The 22,375-nt window shown below is 32.8% G+C and overlaps 2 protein-coding genes across 2 annotated transcripts; one reads left to right on the forward strand and one right to left on the reverse strand.

Moving 5' to 3' along the window:
• Window positions 1–10,357: 10,357 nt before the first annotated feature.
• Window positions 10,358–12,974, forward strand: LOC141712338 (uncharacterized). Its single transcript, XM_074515242.1, has 5 exons — window positions 10,358–10,640; window positions 10,728–11,229; window positions 11,431–11,632; window positions 11,820–12,314; window positions 12,421–12,974. The coding sequence occupies exons 1-5, from the start codon at window positions 10,439–10,441 to the stop codon at window positions 12,823–12,825; spliced, it is 1,806 nt and encodes a 601-aa protein (XP_074371343.1). The 5' UTR covers window positions 10,358–10,438; the 3' UTR covers window positions 12,826–12,974.
• Window positions 12,975–13,182: 208 nt separating this feature from the next.
• Window positions 13,183–16,796, reverse strand: LOC141712339 (scarecrow-like protein 14). The gene is made up of 4 exons (XM_074515243.1): window positions 16,528–16,796; window positions 15,984–16,168; window positions 15,847–15,899; window positions 13,183–15,011 (listed from the first exon to the last, which is right to left on the reverse strand). The coding sequence occupies exons 2-4, from the start codon at window positions 16,051–16,053 to the stop codon at window positions 13,332–13,334; spliced, it is 1,803 nt and encodes a 600-aa protein (XP_074371344.1). The 5' UTR covers window positions 16,054–16,168; window positions 16,528–16,796; the 3' UTR covers window positions 13,183–13,331.
• Window positions 16,797–22,375: the final 5,579 nt, after the last annotated feature.

The raw sequence follows: 22,375 nt of genomic DNA on the forward strand, positions 1-22,375 counted from the left end.
TGGGTCAGCCTTCTCCACAAAGTCTGATAACAGGGCTTTATTTCCAGTCATATGTCCTGAACATCCACTGTCCAGAACTAGGATGTTTTTCCTGTTGCCCGGCAATCACAAAGACCACTAATGATTAGTTTTAAGGACCCAGACTTGCTTGGATCCTTTGGCCTTATTAAGTTTGTTAACATTTGCAGCGGATTTAGCATCAGAGTTTATGTTAACATTTTTCTTATCAGAATTTACACTATCAGACTTTGAATCAGAATTTACACTAGAAGGAACAATGGTAACTTTCTTTAAAGAAGGTTTTATTTGATAATAATCATAGTACAAACTATGATATTCCTTACAAGTATAAATGGAATGCCATAAACTACCATAATGAAAACAAGGATTTTGTGGCTTATATCTAACAGACTGACTCTTAACTCCTGACTTTGAAGGTAAGGAGTTTATATTCTTATTCTTCCTGCAAAAAGAAGCCAGATGGTTAGAACTTCCACAGTTATGACATGTTTTTCTAGGAGAATTAGGAACAGGCTTATAATCATTGCTTTTATTCACACCTTCCTTTCCATTCCTATTTTTCCTAGGTGATTTTACCTTGTTTGTATTCTTAACATCTTTCAGCTTATGCTTAAGCTGCTTCTTTGTCATTAAGCATACGTTTACTTCAGTTGTCTTTTCCTGTTTTAGTTTGTCAGAAGTTAATTCCTTTTAAACTTCTGATTTCTCAGTATCAAACTTTACAGCTACAAATTTAACAGGTTTTAACTTTGATTTTTATTTAACAACTATAGGCTTAATATCTACTGTTTCATTATCATTCTTATCATCTCCATAACCTAAGCCCTCTTTCCAGTTTTCACTACTTAGCAAATTCTGAGTTGTTCTGCCAGAGTTAGTCCAAGTCCTGATAATCTCTCTTTCCTTTTCTAACTCAGTTTTTAAAGATTCATTTATTTTAAGTACTTCATCCCTAACATAGAAAGCATCATCTCTATCTTTCTAAGTTTGATGGAACATGACTAACTCTTTTTCTAAATAATCATTCCTCTTTTTACAAGCAAGATTTTCAGAAGTTATGTTTCACATGTTAAAGTTTGATCTCTATAGCTAATGAACATGGTTTTAAGATATCTTCTCAACTCATTAATATCATCAGTATGAAAGGCATAAGTAGTTTGAGGTACCTTTAACTCAGCAACTTCAGAACTGCTTTCAGCACTTGCCATATCAGCATTTGCCATCAAGGCATAATTCTCCTCACTTTCAGAATCTGAGGTGTCTGTCCAACTTTTGTTCTTTATGACAAGAGCTTTGCCTTTGTCACTTTTCACTTTCTTGCAATCAGGAGATATGTGGCCTTTCTCACCACTGTTGTAGCATTTGACATTTGTATAATCTCCTCTGTCAGACTTTCCTCTTTTGCCCTCAGATTTTCTGAAATTCTTCTTATCAGAACTTGCACCTTTCCTGGAAAACTTCTTTCCCTTCCTGAACTTCTTGTATGTAATCTTCGTGATTCTTTTCACCATAAGAGCACACAGCTTCATCATCTCTTCATCAGCATCCGTCTCAGGCAAGTTTTCAGATTCTGAGTCATCATCACTATCAGAACTTGATGACTCAGTATCAGACTTTGTGAAGAGCGCTATACCCTTGCCTTTCCTTGAGGTGGCTGCCTTGGGGGATTCTTCTTCATCCTTAAGATCAACTGTCCTTGACTTTCCTCATTTCCTCTTGCTTCTTTGTTCCATCTCAAGTTCATGAGTCTTGAGCATCCCATAAATTTCATCAAGAGTTATTTCATCAAGATTATAGTTGTCTCTTATTGTTATTTCCTTCAAATCCCAGCTTTCAGGAAGAGCCAATAGGAATTTAAGGTTTAAATCTTCAAGATCATACTCCTTATCAACCAGTGACAAATCATTCAAGAGTTTGACAAATCTATCATATAAATCAGTTAGTGACTCACTTGGCTTTGAGTCAAAGTATTCATACTCTTGAGTGTGTATTGTCTTCCTGTTCTTCTTGATCGAATCAGTTCCCTGACATCTTGTTTCCAAGGCATCTCATATCTCCTTTGCAGTCTTGCAGTTAATTACCCTGTTTGACATTACATTATCAATGGCACTATGCAGTAAGTGCCGTACCTTCGCATCCTTAGCAATTGAAGCGATGTCTTCAGCAGTGTAATCACTCTTCTCCTTTGGTACAGACTTTGTTGTTTCACCTGCAACTGCAACAGCGAGCTTTGTTGGATTGTGAGGTCCTTCCTTGATTCTGTCAAGATATTCTGGATCTGTAACTTCCAGAAACATAGTCATCCTCACCTTCCATATGGGATATTCAGACGGTTTCAATATGGGAACTCTAATAGTCTCATATCGACTATGGATTTGTGTCTTTGGTGGTTCTTCAGTTTTGGTGGGCTTGGTTGGAGTTTCTGCTTCAGACATGATTGTTTTTGGATCTTAAACTGTTTGTGTGTTAACAGATAGACTCTGATACCACTTGTTAGGTCACACACACTGTAGAGGGGGGTGAATACAGTGTATAGCACAATCAAATCGAACTCTAATAACTCAAGTAATAGAAAATAAACTTTATTCAAAACAATAAACTCTGTTACAGTATAGAACTGTCCTCTCTCAGTGATGAATAAATATCACGAGAACTGCTAGGGTTACAATGAATAATCTTCTCGATAATGATAACACTTATAGTGTAGACCCTATGTCTGTGTTTATATACTACACAGTTACAAGATAATCGTTAATTGATATGGAATATAATTCTGCTTCCTAAAATATATCAATCAGATATCTTTTCTTCCAAGTATTACATTCTTCACGGAATTCCTTCTTCATGCATATCTCTACTTACGTTTGTCTAGATCTTCTCTTCCTGTAAATCAGCTGCCTTTCTTATCAGAATATTTCCTTTAAGTCCTGATATTATCTTCTGATAAATATCTCCTGAACCTTAAGTATTGATGACTTAAGTTCTGACTTCAGTATAAGTGCTGATTTCAGTTAAGTATTGATTTGTCCTGTTTAAGTAAGATCTGAAAACTAAACATAAATTATATTAGACATGACATTATCAAATATATCTAACAAATTCAATTCAAATTAATAAATTAATATTAAAAAAATAATTCAAATTAAATTAAAATATTAAATAATATTTAGGAATAAATAAATAATATTAAAAAAAGCCCGTGCATCGCATGAGATTTAGGCTAGTATCTATACTATATTATAATAGACAAAACATTAAAAAATTGGTAGCCGGTCGGTTAGTACTTGCTGAAATTACTTAATAACCCCTCCATAATCAATTATTCTAATTATAATTTATTAATTAAAGCATCGCGCTGAACGGCAACTCATTTAACAACAATTATATGTTAGTGTTTACAATAGGATTGCTTAGTGATATATTGCATACAAATTCATTGAATCACGCATACGATATCATAATATATAGATATTTAAAAAGATACGTCAATAAAATTAACCAAAAAAACAGAAGTACTTGGCCTTTATTGTTTAATTTTTCTTATTTATGCCCAAAATAGGTTATGAATATTTTGTTCAAAGTCTAATTATTTTGAATACAAAAAGTTGTTTTGTTGAATTGGTAAAAAAAATCAAAAATAAAATTAAAAAATAATTCGCTGATTGGTATAATGACCCCAGCTTAAAGGGAAATATATCCACTATTCGTCCGGACATAAAAAACATATAATATTTATTCGGACTATGCTAAAATAAAATAAAATACTAAAAATACTAATCATCTAGACTTAAACAAATATATACTATTGTTCCTAGCAAAAATAAAATAAAATACAAGAAATAGTTAGTTGGATTTGTTGTATCGGATTAAAAAAGATATAAAAAATAACTATTGAAACAGTTAAAAAATTATATTATTGAACCCGGATAAAATAAAATTAAAAATAAATAAAATAAAATTGCTTAAATTTGGTTGATAAAACCAGCTTATATAATTACAAGGTTTTTTAATATTCATACTATTTTATTAACATGAAACTATAATAATTCGTTTGTTTATATAATAGCGTCGTAGTAAAAGAAAATAATATAAACTGTTCATCCTAACTAAAAAAAATTACAATCAATACAAGATAAAAAATTATAATTAAAAAATAGATCACCCAAAACAAAAATAATATATACTTTTATCGGGGTAAAAATAAAATAATAAGATACAAAAAAAATCATATCTTATAAATTACAATTCAAAAAAAATTTAGGAAATGTATGTATACTGTAAAAAAAATCCGTGCATCGCACGGGTTCTAAACTAGTTATTATATAAAGATGAAATATTAAAAATTTTGGTACGATACCTATTTTTTGATACATACTAAAATTACTGAATTGTCTACTTAAAAATTCTCAATTATTATTTTATATCAAAATTACGTATTTTCAAATTATAACATTGAAAAAGGTCAAATTAACATAAAAACCCATCTTCATCGTATCGCAGAACATTGACAAAAGAACATGTTCATATAATAATAAAGTATAATATAACAAGTTTAACATGAAAAATCTACATAGTCGTATACTAGCATAGCATACTGTATGTATATATCTCTACAACCAAGTTCAATAGAAAATCAAAAATTATAATTTATAAACCCCTAAGGGGGTGTTTGGTTCAACAAATCTGGTTATGAGTTATTGGGTTGAAATGGAAAAAACTCATACCATGTGTTTGGTTAAAAAAAATTTTGTTTTAAAACTCATTTCTCAACCCATGAGGTATATGGTTAAGAAACCCATGTCAAGAGGTGAGTATGAGCTAAATCAAATTTTGGGTATCATTTTCATTATTTTCTCTCGCTCACTCGTCTTTCTTTTTAACTAAAGTATAATTCTTTTTTTAGCTTAAATTTTAACATTGATGAATAAAAAATGTAAATGTATATTTTATTTTATTAGATACTACGTAAAAATATTTATAAACTCATATTTTAATAAGAAAAATTATCAAAATTACTATTTTTTTATTTATTTTTTACTATCTTTTAAATTGTTTTGCAAAATATAGAATCAACCAAAATCAAGTAGACATACAACTAGTTGAATTGATTTTTTTGTTGCATCTGAGGTTACATGGAGTGGCATAAATCCGTCGAAAGTTGCATCTAATTGAATCAAGTTGCATTAAACAATATTTTCATAAAAAAATAGGAAAATAGTATTTTTGCAATTTTTTTTAAAAAATTATAGTATAATTGTAAAAATATCTTTAGTCTTAGGTATTTTTCAAAAAAATTATATTTTTTGCCGTACTAGTTATGATTAAATCAAGTGATCGTGTATAATTATAGTTTTTAATATTAAAATAATAAATTAACAAAAAAATAATTAAATATCTTTTGATTCTTGATTCCAATTAGTTTATCAACGAGATACATTCACATCCTATTTTTGAACCAAACAGATGACATCAAGTATCAAGTTTCAAACCCATACCCTCTTAACCCGGTTTCTGATTCCAACCCGATACCACCCAATGAACGAAACGACCCCTAACTTCTATACCAAACTAATCGAGATGGGGCGTTATCACTTATTTTAGTTATTAAAAAAAATTATAGATCTACTAAACTATTAAATTCCTAAACTACGAGATAAAGTCTTCTTATTCTCCTAAACTATTACGAGTACAACATCAGAATGAGGTATAATTGGTTCAAAGTTCAAATAGAAAGTGCTCAAATTAGATCTTAAAGAGTTTATGCAGTATTTTAATTAATACTTTAATATAATTATCTTATTCATTGACTTTTTTAATATTGATTATCTTTTTCTTAGAAGGCGAAAATAATTGTCTTTCGAGGATAATGAACCCTCAAATTATATTTTCAAATAATAAGAATATAATAATAATAATAATAATAATGATAAAATAATAATAAAAGAATAAATTATAAATTATTATTAATTCAAATATCAAGTAGGCCCTAAAACAAAACTAAAATCAAAAGATAATTCGTTATTAGGTATAATAGCCCTGGAATCAAAAAAAATTATATACATTATTCATCCGGGTTTAAATAAAATTATATATACTATTGATGCGGGTTAAAAAAACTTAATATTGTCAGTAAGATTAGCGGCATTGGGCTAAATTTAGTCGAGTTAAAATAACAAAATATTCAAACCGGACTAAAATTAAGATAAAAAGAAACTAAATACAATTACTTTGATTTGGTTATATATAACATGATTATATAATTAGTTACAGGTTTTTTCTATGTCTATAATAATTATGCTATTTAAAATAATATTGAAAATGAACATGAAAGTTTTGTTGGTAGTTGTCTCCTCATCTATAATTTGGTCGTCCTTTGAATTTATAACTATATTTAAACATAAAACTCTCTTATTAATAGATTAATATTAACAAAAAAATTATATAAATACGAATAAAATTAAATCTTCATACCCGGACTAATACAAAGTAAAATTAAACTTGAACAAAAATAAAATTTCAAACAAGCTAAATATTATTACTTGAATTTCGTTAATATATCGAGTTTATATATATGTGTGTGTTTTATTCCATATTTAAAATATCTATACTATTTAAAACAAAAATGAATTGTTTAACACAATCGTACATCGCATGCGATATAGGCTATCTATATTATCTTAGGAACGTTAAAAGTTTGGTTGATACGGTCCTTCGTTAATTTACTTAATTACCTGTATCTAATAATTTTAATGTTTTGTTTTACCAACCTTATTATTGGTCAACATTTTCCCAAAAAAAATCTTAATCTTCTTAAAAAAGTGAAGGTACAGATGATTTATTGAAAAAAATAAATCAAGCATCCTATTGGCAGGAAACTTGCTCAAATAAGGATTAAAAATCAACGATAGCTTACAGTTTGTTTTGTTATGTGGCGCTGCTTCATTGAAAAACTGAAAATCTTTATTTTCGTTCCCATATTTATATATCTATATTGCATAATTTTTTGTGGCTGCAAACTGTAACTGTACATATATTATTAAAAAAATATTATCATAAATATATTAACATTCACAATACAATTATATAAATATAAATCTATAAATCTATATATACTGTTCTATTAAAGACGTCATGATAAAAGTTTTATTGGCAATCACCTGTAATTATACTAAAATTTACAAAAATATTTTCATAAATAGATAAATATTCACAATACAAATCTATAATGTATTATAATAGATGAAATATTAAAAGTTTGGTAATCGGTCGGTCGATACTTCCTGAAATTACTTAACTACCCTTACTTAATTATTGTAATTTTAATTATTGGGTCAATCAATTCTAATTCTAATTGATATTAAAGTTAACTTCCTCTGTTATTTTATCAATTTCAACTCTACTTTATATTAAACTCTATATCATTATAATTTATATTAAACTCAACTTCTTCTACCAATTTAAATTTTAATTCATATCAAAATCTATATTATTCTAATTTGTTATTGGCGCTAAATTAAATTTAAGTAAACTAAATACAATTATTAAGATTTCATTGATGTAATGTGACTCTGACTAAGATAAAATAATAATACTATCAATCATTCTGAAAAAATTATACTAATGAACTTGGATAAACAAAATAATATATTTTATTTATCCGGGATAAAAAAATTACATTATACAATTGATTCAGATTAACACGAAACTAAAATAAAATTATAATTCGACCAACAAAAACAAAATCGTATATACTAATTATTCAGTGTAAAACAAAATTATCTTATTGATCCAGACTTTAAAAAAATTAATATTAAACTAAAAATAATTAGTTTGATTTGGTCAGTGTATTGGGCATCAGACTAAAATAAAATAATGTAAACCACTAATATTTTTTAAGAAATATATAATATTAAAACAATTTTTTATATATACAATTCACACGTGCTTAACAAAATTAGTTTATTGATCAAATTTTAAATAAAAATAAAAATGAACAAAATACATTTAGTTGAATTTGTTGGCTCAGACTAAAATAAAATAAAAACAAAATACGACTGATCCAGCTAAAAAAATAAATACTCTTAAACTGGGTTATAATTTGCAGGATATGGTTGATATAACGGGTCTCACGCTCAAATAAAATATGTACAATATTGATCTGCGCTAAAACCAAAATTAAATACAAGTTAAAGAAAACTGTTATACTATTGATCTGAATTAAAATAAAAATAAAGTCTACCTAATTCGTTGGTAGATAAAATGTATGTTTAAAAATAAATGGGGTAATAGGCATCCACCCATAATAACCGAAATATTAAATGTTTGATAGTCGACCTATTTCTATAATTTTTAGATTTATATAATTACATGCTTTTTTTAATTTTTATAATATCCGAATAATTTTATTATAAAAACAAAATTAGAGATAATTTCTTATTCAGTTTAATAGCGTAAGACTAAAATAAATTGATATATACTATTTATCTGGGCTAAAAGTAAATTACACAATTGATCAGGAATAAAGCAAAATTGAAATACAAAAATAATTAGATCAGCTAAAATAAAATTATATGTATTTTAATATGGGTTAACATAAAAAATTTACCATTAATTGAGGTTCAAACAAATTAAACCAAAATAAAGTTAAACATAATTAGTCAAATTTAGCCGATGTAACATATTTTAGGCTAATACGAATAAAAGTGTTTTTGCCAAACGAAGTATTTTGGTACAGGGGTTGAACTCTTGTACCCCTTGCGGGATGTCAGGAGTTCGATCTCTTGCGTGCGTGTGTTATCAATTAGCAAAAAAAATGTATACAATTAATCTGGGTTAAAACAAAACTAAAATAAATGCAAAGATAATTCCCTTGCGTGTGCGTGTGTTATCAATTAGTAAAAAAAATGTATACAATTGATCTGGGTTAAAACAAAACTAAAATAAATGCAAAGATAATTCCTTTGCGTGTGCGTGTGTTATCAATTAGCAAAAAAAATGTATACAATTCATCTGAGTTAAAACAAAACTAAAATAAATGCAAAGATAATTTGCATGTTATTGATATCAGCAAAAATTACCTTTTAACTAAAAGATAATTATCTTTTGTAAACACACCTATAAATATGAGTTAAATTATATCCTTCAATCATTAATATTATTTTTAAAACTAAAATACCATTTTTTTCAAAAATACCACTAATTTATACACGTGTGTTTATATGTCAAATCATATTAATTAAAATTTTAAATAAATCAATTTCAAATATTAAAATATTAATTTCAAATTAAATTTAAAAAATAATATAATATTAAAAATAATTCGTGCATTGCACAGTTTAGACTAGTATTACTATGCAATGTTACCGAATATGCGAAAGAAAAATAGAGTACATGTTTCCGCGTAAGAAGATACATATCCATGTCCAAAAGTGTTGGGCAAAACTGAATGTGATATAAATATAAACCACACGGTTATAAATTTGTTTTTCTAAATTCAGAGAATTATGTATCTGTCTTCGATGTTAATCTAAAGCCATGAGAAGAAAAGCTAAAAACTTGAGATTTTATTAGTCACGACTCACGACACGATGGCTAGTTGGCAACTACAATAACTTGATTGAACATTTCGTTAGATACATGCACGATGCATTGTTTTACTCTTTATTATATGGTGTATGCCGGTCAACTTTAACGTTCAGAAGCTCTACAAATTGTACTCTAATTTAATCAAGTCTTAGTCTTTATGTCAACCTTTGCAAGACTGACTGTATCTCCTGCCGCCTAATTCTTAATCATGCGGTTGTTCCGTTGTATCTCTCAGACCCGGTTTTTATCAAGTTAGATATATAGTTAAATCAATTTTATTTATTTGTTCTATCTTTTTTTTATTCGAAAGAGATCATTGAGTATGTAGTATTAATCAGTAAGGCCATGAATGCATGCATGTATTTAATCCTTTTCACACATAAAGATTTGATTTTGACTTCAAAATGCCTGCGTTTTCTTTTGAATCTTTGTTGCACTTGTAGAAAACTCACAACATCGTGGATTTCCGAAGACCACTGAGAGTGATATATTTGCTTAAATTTGGATAAATTTTGGTTTAAATAAGAAAAAAATATTTGATATTCATAAGTTTTGAGATATGAGTTTGGAGCGAAAAAATTTCTAACCCAACGTGAGTTTGGAAAGAAGAAAAGTCATACGTGAAATCATGAACACCACGTGATATCACGAGCTGATCTTTTCAACAAAGTTAAAATGACCAAAAAAAGAGGAAAAATCTTCCCCTGTAATATAATCTACACGTTAAAAACTTAGTTTGAATAGTAACCGCAGCATGGAAACTTGTATATATAGTGTGGCCGATGGTTGGCATTCCATCATCTCACAAAGTCATATCTAGTAAAAATATACAATGATAGGCATAAAAGGTCTTCCCAGGAGCAAATCAAGTGACAAAAAATTTGCATGGCTAAGATCTCAAGTCATTGGATCCAATATCGATTTCGCAACACCTTTCGGAAAACGCAGGTTAACTTATGCTGATCACACTGCCTCCGGCCGTTGTCTCCAATATATAGAGAACTACATTGTCCGACATGTCCTACCCTTCTATGGTATGTTTATAATTAGTCTCAAAGTAACTGCGTTTTGCATTTTTTGTTATTGCTACAAGTAATAATCGTGAATTTTTTTGTGTATAGGCAACAGTCATACAAGTGACAGCTACGTTGGACACCAGATGACAACAATGGCACATGAAGCCACAGAGTATGTCAAAAAATGTTTAGGTGGAAGACATGATGATGCCCTTATCTTCTGTGGCTCTGGCACAACCGCTGCGATTAAACGGCTTCAAGAGGTAATGGGGATCACCGTTCCGTCTATAATGAGGGAGAGGGTGTTAGAGAAGTTGGATAGTACAGAAAGATGGGTTGTTTTTGTTGGACCATACGAGCATCATTCGAATGTCCTTTCCTGGAGGCAGAGTCTTGTTGAATTAGTCGAGATCGGACTCGACAGGAATGGATTATTAGATATGGATGCTCTAAAACTCCAACTTGAGTATTATCAGGTTACCAACAGGCCAATGTTAGGTTCTTTTTCTGCTTGCAGTAATGTCACAGGGATTTACTCAGACACGCGAGGCATAGCTTCTCTGCTTCATGAATATGGAGCTTTTGCATGTTTTGATTTTGCTGCAAGGTACAAAATGCAATTACAAATTTTCCTTACAAAAATTAATCATTAATGAAGAACATATATGCAACGATCAATATCAATACTTGTTTTAGTTCTATCTTCAATATAAAAGATGAGTAATCTTAGATTATACCGTGTCTCATATATTAATAAAGATTTGACATGTAGTTGGTGTAATCGAAGTTTATCTGTTTGTGCATATAGTGGTCCATATCAGGAAATTGAGATGAGATCAGGGGAGATTGATGGCTATGATGCACTCTTCTTGAGCCCCCACAAGTTCATAGGAGGGCCTGGAACACCTGGCGTCTTGCTGATGAACAAGGCCTTATATCAGCTCAAGTCTTCTCCTCCGTCAACTTGTGGAGGAGGGACTGTAGACTATGTTAATGGATTTAGCGAAAAGGTATTTTATTAAATTTACTAAGCTACTTCACAACAAACATATAGAGGCTTGACTAGCTTCACTCTAGCTAAAGGCAATACCATTGCTACGCTGTGTATGAAACTAGTGAGACTGTTCTTCAATGTCCTGATGCATATCATAAAAATACTTGAGGGTGATCTGTAACAATGCCTCGACTGATTTGCAGGATACATTATACGTGGAAAACATAGAAGAAAGAGAAGATGCTGGGACTCCGGCAATCATCCAAAAAATTAAAACCGCGTTGACATTCTGGATAAAAGAATATGTTGGCTGCAAAGCTATTACAATGCAAGAGCACATATATGCCAATGGGGCACTATCCAGGCTCCTTCCGAATCCAAACATTAGAGTCTTGGGTAATACAAGCGTAAGCAGGCAACCTATCATATCGTTTCTTATTTATACTACAACATATTCTTCATCAATTGACAAGAACAGTGATGGTCAAGAACAAGACATAGGAGGTAGTCATTACCTGCCGAGACTAACAGTGACTAGGGGCGACAAACCTCTTCATGGTTCCTTTGTTGCCAAGATCCTCAGTGATCTATTTGGAATCCAATCCCGTGGTGGTTGTGCATGTGCTGGACCATACGGGCATAGCTTGTTAGAGGTCACTGAGCCAATGTCACTTGCCTTCAGATCAGAAATTCAGAAGGTCGTAATCAAATTTAGTACTACCTAGTAACTGGAAACTTTATTTATAATTTTCCAAAACTTAAGTTGTCTTATTCTTCAACTAATGTGGTTTTTCATGTTGACAGGGTAATTCGGGAATTAAACCTGGATGGACGAGAATAAGCTTTCCATATTACATGTCAAATGAAGAGTTTGAGTTCATTTTAGAAGCTGTAGAGTTTGTTGCTATCTATGGGCAGAGGTTTCTTTCACTCTATCACTTTAATTGGAAAACCGGTGCTTGGACAATCAACAAAACGGCACTCCAAGGACTGGGCGAAAATGTATTAGAGGTTATGAAGAATTTAAATAGCAAAAACAAGGAAATCGAAGAGGAGGAAATTACAAAGAAGAAACAAGATGAAAACACAAGTAAATATGCATCATATCTTGAGACTGCCGAATACATTGCAGGTCTCCTTCCGAAATCCCCATCGCAACGTGCAATTCCAGATGGCATGGATGTCAATTTGCTGCCATTCAGGCTCTAAACATTAATTCTGCGTCCCTGATGAATTCGGCCTACTTCTGTGTTCAGATCCATTTTACCGTCTTATGTTTTTGGAATGGTTGGTCATGACTCGTGACCTCCTCTGCAATGTATCATAATAAAAAAACTCGAGACTTTGTTCTGCTTGAATCCTCGAGTAAATTTGTTTATTTTATGTATAAAATGCAACTTGATCATATATGCACGCCTTAACAAGTTCATTTAATCATGTTCATAAGAACATACATATATGTACACATCACACATCACTTATATATGAAATTAGGAAACACTTTCGGATACCTATATGCATTCCTTGATGGCTGGTACGTCTTTAAAATGAATGTGAGTGTTAAATTACTTATGCAGGAAGATGTGGCGCTAATGTTCTAACTAAACCAAGTTAATTAAGTACAAAGTTTAGTGAAGACTTTATGCATGAAATCAATAATCCTCTCATCTATATAATCAAATAATTCTGTACAATGTATTGTAAAAATGTGATATTTATTGATCAATGGATTTCCACAAGGATAGATCATAAAGTACTCGTCCATTCCATCCTTGGACCAACCAGTTGTTCTCCTCTCGTGCAAGAAACTTCTGGTGATAATGCAGCCTTACCTTTGCTTCGATTTCTTCCACGATCTCCTTTGGCAAAGGTATCTGCACGAAACCAGATTTCCTAATCCGGGGTATCCATTTCTTGTATCTCTCTGGCCTTTCAATCCTGGTTGTTCCTTCGCAAGCTATTACGTTCATGGCATCTTTTGCCAGCATTTCGTGCTCAAGTACCAGCCTGCTTTTCTCTTCATGTGCCAGAGTAGTCTCAAACATGTCTGAAAGAGTCGAGAAATGAGACAAAGCTTCCCGGAATCGTGTTGTGAAGAAGGCAGAGTTGTAGTTGCCATTAAGAAATCCAAGGACGAGCAATTCAGGATTAATTTTCTTAATCAAGTTCAGCACCGTGTCTCTTGGACCACTGTCATCTACTGTCTCGTCAGATACTTGTCGCAAACTGTACATACAGTTCACAACAAGCCTTTCACCTTCTTCAACTTTTAAATCTTCAAATTGAATTGAATCCCATTTTTTTGCAATGCAATTGTACTCAAATGGGACGTTGAATTTCCTGCAATAATTCATCAGGTTAGACCCTGTCTTTTGCACCTTGTTTGATGGCAGGAAACCCGGTTCAGGAAAATCAATTCCTGTAATTCGAAGATTTGGAGATCCACCAGGAACGGAGGAAAAACCCTGGATAATACATGGCCACTGGAACCCATATGAGATGCCAAAGTCAACAATATGAATCTTATTAGCTCCTGTAAGTTGTCTATATATTGCCTTATTGGCAAATATATTAGACATCCTTTGGAAGGGAACGGCTGTAAAATAAGCCTCATAAGCTTTTAATGTATCAGCAAGTGGGATTCCCATCATCTTACACGAGTCTGCATAGAGTGTTGACCCTGTACCATATATTCTTGCCTCCATAGCGTTGGCCATGTAATGTCCTAGTCTTCTGCTAGCATCTCCATGTGGTGAAGATTGTTGGCGAATCCTGTTGAGAATTTCTTTAGCAGCTACATTATCACCACTTGATGCTGCTTGTGCACACAGGTGTAGAAGCCTTTTCAAGCCGACTACGTGCTTTCTCTGGTCTTGGACCTTCCTGCCACCTGATCCTCCAGCTGTTGATTCTTGCAGCCTGGACCCCTCTGTGTGGCAAACTATATCTTCTTCCGGAGGACAAAGGGTCACCTTGTCTAAAATTTCAGAGAGAACGCTAGCTTCTTCAGAGTATCTTGCGACTTGCTTCTTACTCTGTGTTTCTTGAAGATACTCAGTGGTGCTTGCTTCTTCATGAAGATGCTTTTTGCCCTTTGAATCTTTTGAAGAGTCGTTGAGTTTGATGCTTGATGAGTCAACTGACATAGCCAGAGACGATTGCAAGTTACCCGGATTTGGTGTTGGATAGGATTCCACTAGAGTTTGTTCTCCAGCATCAGAGATCCTAATACCTTGAGCTTGGGAAGTACCAGTACAATCATCAAGTGGACGATCAGGAGAAGGGTCCTTTTGAATTAGGACTTCTTGAAAGGACTGCTCCTTAGCCTGGATTTCCTCCTCAGGGAACATGCCCACATCCTCCTCGTCATTCCCCATGAGCATATCTTTCATGTACTGGAAAACACCATGAAACGTGTCAGGTTGTTGAGCCATTTTCCTTAATCTATCTGAGTCTAAAAAATTTGCAGTTTTTATGATTTTGAAGATCGAAGTATATTCTGTAGTGCAGGTGTTTGAAATTTTTTTGTACTGTGTTTGGTTTATGTTTTAAGAATGGAATGCATCACAGGTCCTTAAATAGTGACTATCACAAAATATCAGAAAAACCAGAATCTTCTCATGTGTTCTTGCAAAGTCCAACTAACCAGGTAAAATGAATTTGTCTTCTTTCGCCTAATGCAATGCAACTTGTAACAAGGGTGATTACAGGGGTTAAATACATTCTTAAGGTAATTACAGTCACCAAGGGTGATCAAAAGGGTGATTACATTCTTATTATCTAGCAGGCATGCATGCTTAATGAATAGCACAAGATAGAATTTGCAATTTGGTTGTTAGTGTCAGCTACAAGTAACGAGGTTTGCATTTTTTGATATTCAGTTTATCTCGATCTGTGTCCTATGTCCTGTGATTATCTTGTGTATACGTGGTGGCTAGCTGTGTACTGCAGGCAGGGCATCAGTTTTGAGAGTAAAGTGATACTTATCATTTCTACTTCTGGAGTTCAATAGAAGAGTACCGAAATCAGCACGATAAGGATCAGTGCATAGGAAAAACGATAGGGATCCTCATGCTCAGAAATTTCACATGCATACTCATTGATGATCTTGACAACTCACTAGAGAATAATACGCATTCAATCAACATGCATAGTACACAACTATGCTCATTCTAAGAACTCTGTAATTGACTTTGTTAATAACATCTGTACAAGTATGTGCATGCTTACCTTTTTACTTGTGGTTCTCCTTGACAGTTTTTGTTTCAAGACCACAAAATCATCTAAATACAACACAGGAGAAAATGTCAGTAACATATATATTCGATTAACTAACTGAATTAAGTACTAATATAATCATTAGTTACATGTTAAAGAGGGGATAATTATTCTCTTGGTCACTGATTCGAATCCCACAGGAGAAGAATTTATGATCATGCTTCGTGAATCAGAGCTGTCGCTTAATTGTGATTTATCTTGGTTCACGATTTGCAGATCACGGGAGCCTGTGAGATTTGTCAAGTGGGCACCCGAAGGTAACGGCTGCGGGTTCCTAAAAAAAAAGAAAGAGATGAAACTCATGACCTTTAGATTCATCGCAACCCAGGTTCGTATTAATACAATCGAATCAATGTTGTTTGTGAATTTTTTTATAAAACGTAATATTAAAATAATCATCTACCTATCTTCTATAAGACTATGTTCCAAATGAGTAATATTTGAGCTCAAATTCAATTGAAAAAGAAGAGCTAAAATTTAGTTGCAATGGATAAAAACACAGATAACATTGAAAACAAATAACTATAATAATATATTCATTCATAAGATTTGGGGTTACACTACTAGTAAAAAGTAGAGAGATCATACAATTTAAGTAATAGTATTGAATGATGTACAAAAGATGGAAATTACCCTGTGATTTATAAGACAAGGGTGTTGATGAAAGTATATATATGTGAATTAAGTAACAAGTAGTGTTGATTCCAACAATAAAGAGCATAGACAAAATGAGCTGGATTTAATTCTGGCCGGATTTAATTCTGGCCGGAAGATAGAAAAGAGGAGGTAGAAAAGAATCGGTAATTATGGTCGGAAAGATAGAAAAGAATAGGTCATAAAATGAGAGCTATTATTTGTGAGAGTCCATCGAGAAATGAGATGGTTATGGAGTTTCTGTTGTGTTGAAATATGCTTATGAGATGAGACGACAGACCAGACAACTGATTTTATAGTAAAATTATAGTGGTAATTTTCTAGATGATGGAACTAGATTCTAATTTTTTATGTGAAAACTACTTAATATAATTAATTGACTATTAGAAAAGTAAAATATTCATTATGAATACAGTTATAAAAATTAGTTGCAATTACATTTTGATTTTTTTAAAAGAAAATAGGAAAATAATATAAATATATATAATAAATGGCCAATAATTTATTTTTATTTTATAAATTAGCTAATCTTTATAGTTTGAGTGTAAAATATGTCATTTTCAAGAAATTTCAACATGACTTTTTGATGAATGACATAAAACTGTGAATATGTTGATATTTTATTATTTTTATAACAATATTTAATATGCATTAGAAATATACTTTTAAGAAAATACACACACAAAATAGTGTTATAGAAAATCTTTTACACATTAACTTTTTAATGAAATTAATCTAGAAAAATGGTATAAAAATTTAACTATATTTTTATATATTTATATATATCTAATTATATTTAAGAAATAAATTTTGGTTTATCCTACATAGAATAAAAATATTTTGATTTCTACACGCACATCTACTTCATAAAAGAATAATGTCTATATAATTTATTCTAATAATTTTTTTTTGGAAATATAAGTCAACTATGTGTTCATGTAGGTAGGGAGTTGCAGTTGTTTTTTTTCTGGGATTTTCTGCCTGTACATGTTTCTCTCTTTTCTTAGTTCTTTTATATTTTTTCCCTTTTATTTTTCTAGAATTTTATGTGTGTGTACTTTTACTTTCTAATAATATTATATATCCGGGAAGCCATGACTAAACAATCAAAGAGAAGAGCTGTTCTGGGGCTCATTAGAATACGATAAGGCTAGTACCTTCACCAAAAAGGACAGTTGAAATAATGCAATGCAGAGTTCATAAATTATGCTAGAGCTGATATTACACTGATGTTCATACCCACTAATACATGCTTAAGTTTTGTCCACTATATCCTGGGGTGGAACTCCAGAGCTTAACTATTAATGTATTAAAATATAATAAAAGGATTATGAAGATAAAGAGCTACTCTAATAATATTTTAGTGATTCCTTCACTAAAATTTACTAATATCTTTTTTCAATTATTTAAGATAAGTTAACTTTTTTTATCTTCTAATTTTTATTTTATAATATATATTTGAGAAAAATATTGTCATTTTTCATTTTTTATATACTTTTTAATGAAATATTATAAAAAATGAATATAAAAAATGTTGTTATACATGAGAATAACTATTAATATTTTAAGTTACTAATATCTAATATTTTATATTAAATTTAGGAAATGAACTAATTGGAGATCTTCCTAACACAAACAAATAAATGAAGATCCATGTCTCTCTATATACGCATAATGACAATATATTAGGCGTTGCTTTCCAAGTTCTGAAACAAGAAATATTTTTTTTAGTGATTACTGAAGCAGCTCAGGGATAGTCATTTTACACTCAAGATGCATGCTTGCAGCTGATATACATACAGCCATGATACTACTAATGCGTGATACTAGCACTCGAACACAGACAAATACAGATCCATGTTTGTGACAATAATAGAGTTGTTGCTTTCAAGTTCTGATGCCAAGAGTAATACTAGTATCATGTTTTAAGATTACCAAAGCAGCTCACGGATAGCTCTTTTGTTCCCACCAGCTGATATACATTGATACAACCATGATACCACTAATGCATGATACTAGCACCGAACACAAACAAATACAGTCAATGTCTGTGACCATAATTGAGTTGTTGCTTTCAAGTTCTGATGCCAAGAGTAATACTAGTATAATGTTTTACATTACCAATGCAGCTCACAGATAGCTCTTTTGTTCCCACCAGCTGATATACATACAACCATGATACTACTAATGCATGATACTAGCACGGAACACAAACAAATACAGACCGATGTTTGTGACATTAATTGAGTTGTTGCTTTCAAGTTCTGATGCCAAGAGTAATACTAGTATAATATTTTAAGATTACCAAAGCAGCTCACGGATAGCTCTTTTGTTCCCAAGGTCTGCATGCTTGCAAGTTACATCTAGGGTATAAAGGAGTCAAATTGTTATTGAGCTAGGTTTCTAAAAAAATAGAAAAATAATCCAGCCAAACTTAGAGCTCTTGAGTTTCAAATTATTAGGCTATTAAGGTTAGCACTATTATTTTTTAATTTTTTTATTATAAATATATTTTTTATATAAATATTTAATATATATATATATATAATTACAAAAAAAATTATAAAAATTAGTTACAATTAAATTTTGATATTTTAGAATGAAATAGAAAAATAATGTAAATATATATAATAAATGGTTATTATTATTTTTTTATAAATTAGCTAATCTTTGTAGTTTGAGTGTAAAATACGTCATTTTCAAGAAATTTCAACATGATTTCTTGATAAATGACATAAATGTGAATGTGTTGATATTTAATTATTTTATAACACTATTTATAATATGCAGTAGAAATATACTTTCAAGAAAACACACATAAAAAAATAGTGTTATAGAAAATATTTTACACATTAATTTTTTCATGAAATTAATCAAGAAAAATGGTATATAATTTAATTATATATTTTTTAATTATATTTAAGAAATAAATTTTAACGTATACTACATAATAAAGAAAAATAAAAATATTTTATTTTTTACACGCTTATCTACTTCATAAAAGGATAATTTATATAGGCCTAAAATTAGCCTAGGAGTATAATTAATGTTGAACTAATTAGACCTGATATGGTCCAGTAACGAAGCCCAGCTAATGAGGCCCAAAACCCTGAATAATTAATTAATTTTGTAATTAATTAATAAGGGATAAATCAGCTGTCAAGATGAGTCCTAGTGGGGATATAGATTCTTGTAGATTGGCCTCCAAGGAACCTTATGGGATAAATAATCAGTTTCCTACTTCTTAGAACTCCAAAGTCCATTCTAATTTAGAGACTTGCCCATCAAATCTCCTAACTCTAGTCCAATTCGAGGACTTTCAATATCTATATAAGGGGCCTCACCCCGCATATCGAAACTACATTTTTGACTTGATCATTGGCAATCAGCAAGGTACGTAGGCATCTTGTTAAGGCATATCGAGTCACGAGACACAAGAACAGTCAAATCGAGCCACGAAACTTACGAAGCCTAGTAGTAAGTATAGCAATTAATATACCTTAGTTTTTAATCCATAACATTTGGCACCGTCTATGGGAAAGCATAACAACAACCATGGCGAGAACACGGAGTGGACACAGCGCCCCTGAAGGAACACCAGCTGGGACAACTCAAACGATTTCGTCGATGGTGGAGATACCCCACACTCGACCTATGCCGCCACCCAAGGAGGAGCCCAGATAGGAGCAACTGAACCTCAGCCACAAGGGACGATTCCCCCGGCTACTCAAGGGACGAATCCCCAACTTCAACAGCTACATACACCTGTGAATTCTCGACCCGTTGGGTATGAGTATTCAACTATTATGGCCACTAACCCCCCTTATGGGATGCCCCTGTACCCCGAGGTTGGAGGAAGTGGACATACTGGACGAAGTGAAGCACGGGGACAAACACCCCCTACATACGAGGTTTGACTCATATCCCGGAGGATCAGGAATTTTCTGGTCCTTATACTGAAAGAGAATCCGAATCTGCGGATGATGAAGTGGCCCCAAGAAGGAGGCGTGCTGGTAAAGAGCCGATGCCTGATGGTAACCAACGTCCCAGGAGCACCCGAGGGACGAATCCCCAAAAAGTGCAGGAGAGAATCAGGGCCCACGAGGCTGAGATTCAAAGGCTGAAGCGCGACTTGGAGGCGCACCAGGCCCCTAGACCCCCACTACCTCCAAGGGGGAGAAATCCTCCTCCAATCATAGACCTGGATGGTCCGCTGCAGAGAAAGATTGTTGTCCCAAGAGCTGATTCCAACAATCTTCTTCCCCTTGGAGATCCCGATGATCCTACTCCACCATTCACTGAAGAAATAATGAGCGCCCATATCTCAAGGAGGTTCAAGATGCCCACCATCAAAGCTTATAGTGGCACCGGAGATCCCGCTAATCATGTCAGGATATTCTCTAATGCACTGTTGTTGCAGCCCGTGAACGACGCTATTAAATGTCGGGCCTTTCCTCAAACCCTGTCGGGAATGGCTCAAAGATGGTATAGCCATTTGCCTTCGAATTCTATTGGGTCCTTCAGAGAACTAAGTCAGACTTTTATTAAGCAATTCATCAGCGGAAGAGTGCATGAGAAAAGTTCAGCGTCCCTCATGAGCATTGTGCAGGGAGCGAGGGAATCCTTGAGAGACTATCTGAATCGTTTCACAAAGGAAGCCTTGAAGGTCCCGGATCTTGATGACAAGGTGGTTATGATAGCACTGCAGCAGGGAACTAGGGACGAGTTCTTCAAGATGTCATTGGCCAAGCGCCCCCTGAAAGTATGTTGCAGCTCCAAGATAGGGCCGGGAAATACATCAAAGTAGAGGAGAGCATGAGGAAGACAGTAGTGAATAACAAGCCCGATGGTGGCAAGAAGCGAAGGACTGATCTGAAATATATTTCTAAGGACAAGTATCCTAGAACTGAGCAAAACCCTGATTCAACCCCGAAGAAGGGAGGACCTGGGAAAAAGTTTACTGAATATGCTAAGTTGAATGCTCCTAGAAGCCAGATCTTGATGGAAATCGAGAAAGATAGAGATATTCGTTGGCCTAAACCCCTGAAGGCTGATCCTACCAAGTTAGATAAGAGCAAATATTACAGGTTTCATAAGGATGCTGGTCATGACACCGATGAGTGTAGACAACTGAAAGATGAAATAAAGTTCCTCATTCGAAAAGGAAGATTGAGCAAGTACACTAGAGATGGAGGAGATAGGAATAATAATGAGAGAAAGAATTTTGAAGATCGTAGGAGGGACCAAGACGATCAGAGGCGGAATCCCCAGCCTAGGGGACTGGTGATAAATGCAATTTTTGGAGGACCGCGACCCCGAGGGCCTGTGATAAATACAATCTTTGGAGGACCAACTGCTGCTGGATTATCCAGGAATTTCAGGAAAGCGTATACTAGAGAGGTTATGCACATTGTTGGGGAAGCCCTCAAGAGGGCGAGAACATGAGTGACAATGGCATTTGATGATTCTGACTTGAAAGGTGTGAAGTTTCCTCTTGACGACCCGCTGGTCATAACACCAATAATAGGGAACAGCCCGGTGAAGAGGGTTCTTGTAGATAACGGTGCATCATTTGACATCTTACTCCATGATACCTTTTTAAGGATGGGTTACAATGATTCTCAATTAACCTCGACCGATATGCCAATATATGGATTCGCAGGAGTGGAGTGCCCTGTGGAAGGAATAATTAAGTTGCCAACGACCATAGGTCAGGAACCAAGGCAAACAACACAGATGGTGGACTTTGTGGTGGTGAAGGCTAGTTCAACTTACAACGCGATCATGGGAAGAACAGGGATACATGCCTTCAAGGCAGTCCCTTCCT

Source organism: Apium graveolens, chromosome 3 (assembly GCF_009905375.1).
Source record: "Apium graveolens cultivar Ventura chromosome 3, ASM990537v1, whole genome shotgun sequence".
Classification (NCBI taxonomy): Eukaryota; Viridiplantae; Streptophyta; class Magnoliopsida; order Apiales; family Apiaceae; genus Apium; species Apium graveolens.